This window comes from Maniola hyperantus, chromosome 3 (genome assembly GCF_902806685.2).
Source record: "Maniola hyperantus chromosome 3, iAphHyp1.2, whole genome shotgun sequence".
Classification (NCBI taxonomy): Eukaryota; Metazoa; Arthropoda; class Insecta; order Lepidoptera; family Nymphalidae; genus Maniola; species Maniola hyperantus.
This window is the reverse complement of record NC_048538.1, coordinates 251953-260426: the sequence shown is the minus strand read 5'-3', so window position 1 is coordinate 260426 and position 8474 is coordinate 251953. Positions and strand designations below refer to the sequence as shown.

The 8474-nt window shown below is 43.2% G+C and overlaps 1 protein-coding gene across 1 annotated transcript; it reads left to right on the top strand.

The window, feature by feature from the left end:
* The first annotated feature begins 503 nt into the window (after nucleotides 1-503).
* On the top strand, nucleotides 504-8474 carry Bap60 (Brahma-associated protein 60). Its single transcript, XM_034984476.2, has 8 exons — nucleotides 504-907; nucleotides 2301-2831; nucleotides 2900-3028; nucleotides 6034-6207; nucleotides 6504-6704; nucleotides 7175-7270; nucleotides 7853-7963; nucleotides 8091-8474. Exons 1-8 carry the CDS (start codon nucleotides 785-787, stop codon nucleotides 8256-8258), a joined length of 1533 nt encoding a protein of 510 aa, XP_034840367.1. The 5' UTR covers nucleotides 504-784; the 3' UTR covers nucleotides 8259-8474.

Below are 8474 nucleotides of genomic sequence, written 5' to 3'. Positions count from 1 at the left end.
ATAAAATACCTCAGCATAATTGCGGGAAACTCGTGGAACTAATTTGTAGAAGACCATAATATTATACTTAGCGACCATAGACCTTAGGTAACGAATTTAGTGGCACCCCCCAGAGCAAGATTTGTATATTTCTGGTCAGGCTTTATACAGTATCGCGGGTTTAAAATATAATTTCTAATAAGCAGGGTATCAATAATTATTATTAGTATGAAAGATATTTATTACAAAAGCATGAAAGTAAAAGATACCTACTTAACTAGGTAGTTATTTCAACTTAAAATTAATGTAAAAAATACAATATACCTACTAAGAATTGTTTTCGTTACAAAATTCAAGATTTAAGATCAGAGAATGATATTAAAAACGCAATAATACATATTATGCGCCCTAAATTCCATTTTGAATTAAGGTAGGGAATTTAGGAGATAATTGTGGTAAAACCAAAAATTGTAAGTGGAAACACAGTCAATGTCAAAATATGTTAATGTCAATTGTCAAGTCAAACAAATACCGAAGTGGCGTCAGCTCAGCCATCAAAATTGTAAAATTTTGAGGCTTGTGTTTATCAATTTTGTGCTCGTTTTAAGTTTAACGTTTTTTTCAATTTAAAACGTTTTTCTCACTATATTAAGTACGAATAAATATCTTATAACTTTCAAACTAAACTGAATAATCAATATTATACTCGTGATTACTCGGGATGAATAAGCAAAAGTGAATGTTCACGGCCTCACACTCGTCACAGGAGCGTAATCGAGTCGGTGAAGAGTAACACAGGTCGGGCATGTCTCAGCGGTTCCCGGCGAGCGGGCCGGGCGCGGGGCCGCCGCCGCAGCGCTACGCGGGCCCGGCGCCGCCGCAGGGCTCGCCCATGCCGCCGCGGCCCTACTCGGGACCCACGTTCCCGGTAATTACACCTATTGCCTTCGACCGCGAGTGACGAACACGAGTTCACAGTTACAGTCCGACACCTCCCGCTGACAGTCTGTTGGCTAAAATATACATGTACCATAATTTTAGCCAATCTTAACAGTTGAGTGTCCTGCTACAGGGCCAATATTTGTTATGAAATGATCTGGCATCATGGATTGTGTGTTATCCATTAGTGATTGTGGCTAGTGGAAGTGACTCCTTTGCTTTTACAAATGATTTGCTAAGTAATAAATAAAGTTCATACTTATTTATTTCAATAAATTCATTCAATGTTTTGTGTACCACAGAACTTACAAGTCATGTGATACACCATGTATGACATGACCTGTTAAGTCTGTGAGTCAGTATGTCTAGGAAGAAATACAATTATTCTTGTTGTGAATCTTCACTGAACCTGCTAAACAAAAGTTTTTGTATAAACATGTATAAATGAGACAATGTGGCTAATTCCGTTGTACACAATCTCTTAACAGAAACTAAAATGATACGTTTAAATCTATAAAGGACAGCACTAGATTTAGACCTGTTAATTTATTTTAGAGATTGTGTACAAGAGAATCGGCCCCAATGGGGCCAATCCTGTTAAGTACAATTTTCTTAACTAAACTAAGTAAAATGATGTTTAAATTACTGCTGATCATTGTACAAAGCTCCCGTGAGGAATGGAAAAGCACCAGATATAAATGTCTCATAAGAGGAGCAGCCACATTCTGCAATGAATTGTTGGCCCGGGTTAGAAATACACCACAGATATCAGTACAGTAGTATATCATAGTTGTAGGAAGGCACCATCTTCACGGGCGAGGGAATCACAACTCTGACCTATCGTGGGAGATAGTATCGCCTTGTGGAGATTGACCTATAAGAATTGTATGGAATCTGGTGGCTTAGTGAGACTATGGCGATTCTCTTATCTGTAGCGGTGGCGGCTGGCGCCTAACAACTGCTCTATAGTAGTAGTTAGGTCAATTGCTTTAAGACTAAAGTGGATAACACATCTATAGTTCAAAGACTCAAGTGGATAACACATCTATAGTTCAAAGACTAAAGTGGATAACACATCTATAGTTCAAAGACTCAAGTGGATAACACATCTATAGTTCAAAGACTAAAGTGGATAACACATCTATAGTTCAAAGACTCAAGTGGATAACACATCTATAGTTCAAAGACTCAAGTGGATAACACATCTATAGTTCAAAGAACAAGCAAACTCCACTCTGACATTTTAACTTTTAATAAACAACTTTTGTATCTTAGTGCTTTGCATTGTGATGCCTTGTTCTGAGTTTATGGTTTGCCAAGTGGGCAACATATGATGAGGGACTTTGATGTCTTTGATATATTAGTATTCCGGTGTGTTTCAGCCCCGCAGCGGGTTCACGCCCCCGCCGGCGGGCGGCGCGGGCGGGCCGGCGGCGGCGCGCGGCCCCGCGCCCTACGGCGGCGCGCCGCTGCCGCCCGCGCCCGCACCGCCGCCCGCGCCCGCTGCGCCCTACGCCGCGCCGCGCGCGCCCGCCGCGCCCGCGCCGCCCAAGCGCGCCGCCGACGCGCGCGCGCCGCCGCACAAGCCGCAGCACTACGCGGCCGACGGCTACGCGGGCAAGCGCAAGAAGCGGCTGGCCGACAAGATCCTGCCGCAGAAGGTGCGCGACCTGGTGCCTGAGTCGCAGGCCTACATGGACCTGCTGGCCTTCGAGCGCAAGCTGGACGCCACCATCATGCGCAAGCGCCTCGACATCCAGGAGGCGCTGAAGCGGCCCATGAAGCAGAAGCGCAAGCTGCGCATCTTCATCTCCAACACCTTCTACCCGGGGCAGGGCGACAGCGCCGTGGCCTCGTGGGAGCTGCGCGTGGAGGGCCGCCTGCTCGACGACTCCAAGAACGACCCCAACAAGGTGAGCGGGTACTGCCGCCGCACGCTGCCGCTGTGCACTGTGCGAGCTGACGCCAGCGTCTGTTGCAGGTCAAGCGCAAGTTCTCGTCCTTCTTCAAGTCGCTGGTCATCGAGCTGGACAAGGAGCTGTACGGGCCCGACAACCACCTGGTGGAGTGGCACCGCACGCTCACCACGCAGGAGACGGACGGCTTCCAGGTGAGTGTAGCGCGGCGTAGCGCGGGTGCCGTCTCAACCTGTCGCGTACTATACATACATGCGAAAAATAAATATTGTCGTATTTCTAAAAAGTTTTTTTTAAGATAAAATTAAAAATGATATAGATCTGTGTGAATGTTTGTGAGAGTTCGATGAACTTTGTCAGCCCTAGCACAGACTACGGTCTATTTGGGCTGCAAACTGCCAACACCAGTCTCGGCTTTTTATCTAGTGCTTTGGTCTAAAGTGTGGTGTAAATTGTTCACTTTTCATATTGTCACAATAAAAATAAAATAAATAAAAGATTTCACAAAAAACGTGGCAATTTTAACATCAGCTATTGGAACTCGCTAATGTCATTCTTCTTCTATCTACATATTATTATGTTCAAATCCTACTATAATTATGTCATAGGTAGTAAATGTAACTTATAGGGAAGGTATACAATACAAACTACAAACAGTTCACAAAGTACTATAACATTATTTGTCAAACTTTGATTGCTCTTCTGGAAAATGAGCAATTTTGTAATTAGCCTTCTAGACCATCAGCACAATATTCAAAATGGGTTCCTTAATAATTAATTTTTACTGACTCACTAGCTTGAAAAAGCCTTTGCTGCCAACCAGTGAGCAAAAGTCGTTTTTGCTCACCCAGTGAGAAAAAGTCACTTGCTCATGCATTGAGAAAAAGTGTTTTGAATTTAGAACGCTCTGGATCGGCATTTCTTCAATTCATTGTTTCAAGAAACGTTCGGAAATTTTGTATAGTTATAATATTGTATACCCCAACATTTTATTTCATAAACATTTTTTAAACTCTATTTTGTTATTTAAACTATTGAATTTTAATTAAAATGTGTTTTAAGACTGCCTATAATTTGTAAAACAATATGAAACATAAAAAAGATTACAATGAATTAGTTACATAATTATTTCTTTTTTGAATGACTGCAATTCCGAGCGTAGCCAAAAAAGAAATAAAAAACCGGCCAAGTGCGAGTCAGACTCGGGCACCGAGGGTTTCGTGGGTACTCGGGTATTTTTTTGACATTTTACACAATAAATCAAACTATTATGCATAAAAATAAATAAAAATCTGTTTTAGAATGTACAGGTAAAGAAAGCTCTTTCATATGATAACCAACTTGGTATATTGGTTTATTTGTTCATTGACATATTTTAATTTTTGGTGATATAACTAGAAATTCACGTTTTTCGGATTTTTCCTTTACTTGTACTATAAGACTTATCACTTACCTATCTGCGAAGCATGTTTCTAGGTCAACGGGAAGTACCCTATAGGTTTGACAGACACGACAGACAGACAGACAGACAACGGAGTGATCCTATAAGGGTTCCGTTTTTCCTTTTGAGGTACGGAACCCTAAAAATGGACGTCATTTTTTCGTATGCATTTGCATATTTTAGCCATTCTCAGCGGTAATAGCATATTTTACCTAAGATCTAGTTATGACATATCACTCACCCTGAGTTCCGAAATGCGACCAAATTTAATAACAGTCACAAAATATAAGGGCTTAGCTATTGATAAAATTTTTTTACAAAAAAAATAAAAACCGACTTCGATACACAAACACTAAAAATTGAAAAATAATTTAATTTATTACCGAATATATTATGTATACAAGAGTTAATATAGTTCCATCATAATACTTTTTGGTGCCGGTGCCAATTAGCTTTAGCTGCGCGAATCGTCTAGACTTCATATTTTTATGAGACTCCACAATGGCACCTCATTGGCACCGACCCCAAAAAATATTATTATGGAACTATATTAACTCTTGTATACATAATATATTCGGTAATAAATTAAATTATTTTTCAATTTTTAGTGTTTGTGTATCGAAGTCGGTTTTTATTTTTTTTGTAAAAACTTATTATTTTACAATTTTTAGTGGCCCCCATTGTATTAAAATATACTATGCCTGGGTAAAACTCTACTGTTTACTAAGCTATTACACTGATTGCGAGCAATTTACTCTTATCCGTTGAGGAGTTCCAGTATCTATCTTCGAAGATCTTCACCAAATTTAAATGGGACCAACTTTGAAGTATACCCTTTCAAACAAAAAAAGAATTTTCAAAATCGGTCCAGGCGTCTTCGAGTAATCGGGGAACATACATAAAAAAAAAAAAAAAAAAAAGATTCCGACGAATTGAGAACCTCCTCCTTTTTTTGAAGTCGGTTAAAAATACGCCAAATGAACTCCGCGTTGCCAAAGGCATTGTCGCATAAACTTATAGAAAAGTTTGAAAACATATTGAACAATAACCCAGGTTTTCAAAGTTTGTGTCAAATTGATAGTTTCATTAATGGGACTGCAGAACTTTTGCCAGAAATTATAAGTGCTAACATAGCACCCAAGTTCAAACTCTGCCCAGTTACCTCAGTGCAAGTAGAGCGAACCTTTTCCACTTACAAAATATTCTAAATGATCATAGACACAATCTTACCACTGAAAATTTTGAAAAATATTTGATTGCTTACGTTTACAATTTTTTTTAATAATATTAATGTCATATAATGTACCTATTATCGCCCATCAAAATAATATAATTTACTAATTGTATGCTGATTTTGAAATAAAAAAACGAATCTTACTTTTCTCTTTTTTGTGGGGATTCCTAAAATTTATTTTGCATATTCTGCCATTTTTTGTGCATATTTCTAGCATTTTTGTGCATATTTCAAGCATATTTCATGCATATTTGCATGCATATAACAAGCTTTTTATGTTGCATATAATCCGGTCTCTAGTTATAACATTCATTTACCATTTGCACACCAGGACCTGGTAGAATGTGTAAGGCAACTCAACTTATGTAAAACCTATATGTACCCACATTCCAGCGAATAAACGTATTATTTATTGTTTATTTATTATTTATCATAAATTTCGATAATGACACCTAATATCGATTTCTTTGAAAAAAAATACTACAGCTGAGTGGGTACCAGAAATATGTATGTCGATCGGGCAGGTAAAGCGGCCCGGCTACAAGAACGTGCGCTGCACTATCCTGCTGCTGCTGGACTACCAGCCGCTGCAGTTCAAGCTGGACGCGCGCCTGGCGCGCCTGCTGGGCGTGCACACGCAGGCGCGCCCCGTCATCGTCAACGCGCTGTGGCAGTACGTCAAGACCCACAAGCTGCAGGTGAGGTGCGGTTAACACGCGCGGCTAGGACGCAGCATTGCGCCGTATTTTGTGGAATTTACGTTAAGCTGCGACTGAAGCCTGGAACGAGCTGACACCACCGCGTGATATTCAATTTCATTGTATTTCTGGAATCGTCCAATTCCACTGCTGCACTCATTAAATAGATGGATCATATAATAAAAAGATTAAGTTCAACTGAGTAAAAATATTATTTTGTTTTTCGCCCAATTTTTCTTATCGATGACTCATAAGTTTGTGGAAGGCTAACAGTGCGGCGTGTGGCGTGTTCGCAGGACCCGCACGAACGCGAGTACATCGTGTGCGACAAGTACTTGGAGCAGATCTTCGGCTGCGCGCGCATGAAGCTGGCCGAGGTGCCGGCGCGGCTCGGCGCGTTGCTGCACGCGCCCGACCCCATCGTCATCAACCACCTCATCTCCGTGGAGCCGCCGCACGACGCCAAGCAGACCGCGTGCTACGACATCGACGTCGAGGTAGGAACAGATTAGCACAGTGCGTCGCCTCAATGTGTCCAGAGCATTATCATGAGCCTTCTTTAGAGCTCAATTTTGCTTATTCCAAGACTTTTGCGTTGACATTTTTGAGTCAGCCCTCTGATTGTGTAAGAAAAACTACGCCTTGATTTGAATCGTGCTACCGCGATCGAGAATTGTGAAGTCTAGGGGGTTCCAGGGGAGGGGATCTAAGCGGAACCCCCCATATCAATTTTACTTACCAGAGATGTGCACAAATTTCTCAAACTAAATGAAAAAAATATGATAAGTACCACGACGAGTATTATCTACTTTATATTATCTACATAACTTGTACCACCTTTTCGGAAGCGAAGAAACGCTTGTGATGCTCTGCCTACTTTATGTAGTCACTTCCCGTTACTTTGTGGAGTAAGTCGGTGCGACTTGTCCAATGCTTGGTGGTTCATGGTCCGCTGGCACGCTTGCAGGTGGACGACACCCTCAAGACGCAGATGAACAGCTTCCTGCTGAGCACGGCCAACCAGCAGGAGATCCAGGGGCTCGACTCCAAAATACATGAAACTGTAAGTGGACATTACACTCTTCATTCTATTTGTTAAATATGACTGTCTGTTGTAACTTCATAAAGTCGCAATTTCGGTGGTATAATTGGCATTCTTTGATTTTCCGGGGTAAAAGTAGCCCGTGTCTTTTTCCGGGATACAAGCTATCCCTGTACCAAAGTGCGTCAAAATAGACAGGCAGACAGACATTATTTCCCGGCGACTTCTTCCGCGTTACAAATTATGTTATGAACATATGCTACTTGGGGATAAAGTAGCTTCCTAATGGTGAAAGATTTATTTGAATCGGCTCAATAGTTTCAGAATTTATCGATTTAAGTAAACAAACAAATCTTTCCTATTTATAATATTAGTGTACTGTAGATGTACAAGATATTTAAAATTTAGCGCCTTGCAAATTGTAACTGACTTCAGCAGCGCTTTCGGCGCGATTAATTCGTTGTTCAAGTCGACGCGCGACGCGCGACGCGCACACTGCGAGGTCTTGTAGAGTGATTGCGGCACCAATTCTGTGGGCGCATCACATGAGTTAGATCTTACATTTAAATTGTGTTTAAGTTGCATACTCTACCGTCGCCGCAGGTGGACACCATCAACCAGCTGAAGACCAACCGAGAGTTCTTCCTGAGCTTCAGCAAGGACCCGCAGCAGTTCATCCAGAAGTGGCTCGTGAGCCAGTCGCGAGATCTCAAGGTACTGGTCTGTTACTGTGTTGGGCGACGGGAGCAGTGCGGTACAAGCTTTAGAGCGAAGACTGCCAACTCGCCATGTCGCCATGTCGCCATGTAGCTCGCTAACTGGTCGTGTCGCTCTGTTGCAGAGCATGGGCAGCGGCGCAGGCGGCAACCCCGAGGAGGAGCGGCTGTGCGCGCTGTACGCGCAGCCCTGGGCGGCCGAGGGCGCGGCGCGCTACCTGCACGCGCGTCTCGCCGCGCGCCGCCACGCGCTCGACCTGGCGCTCACGCCGCACCACCTGCCGCGCGTCTAGCTACACTACAACCCCGAGGAGGAGCGGCTGTGCGCGCTGTACGCGCAGCCCTGGGCGGCCGAGGGCGCGGCGCGCTACCTGCACGCGCGTCTCGCCGCGCGCCGCCACGCGCTCGACCTGGCGCTCACGCCGCACCACCTGCCGCGCGTCTAGCTACACTACAACCCCGAGGAGGAGCGGCTGTGCGCGCTGTACGCGCAGCCCTGGGCGGCCGAG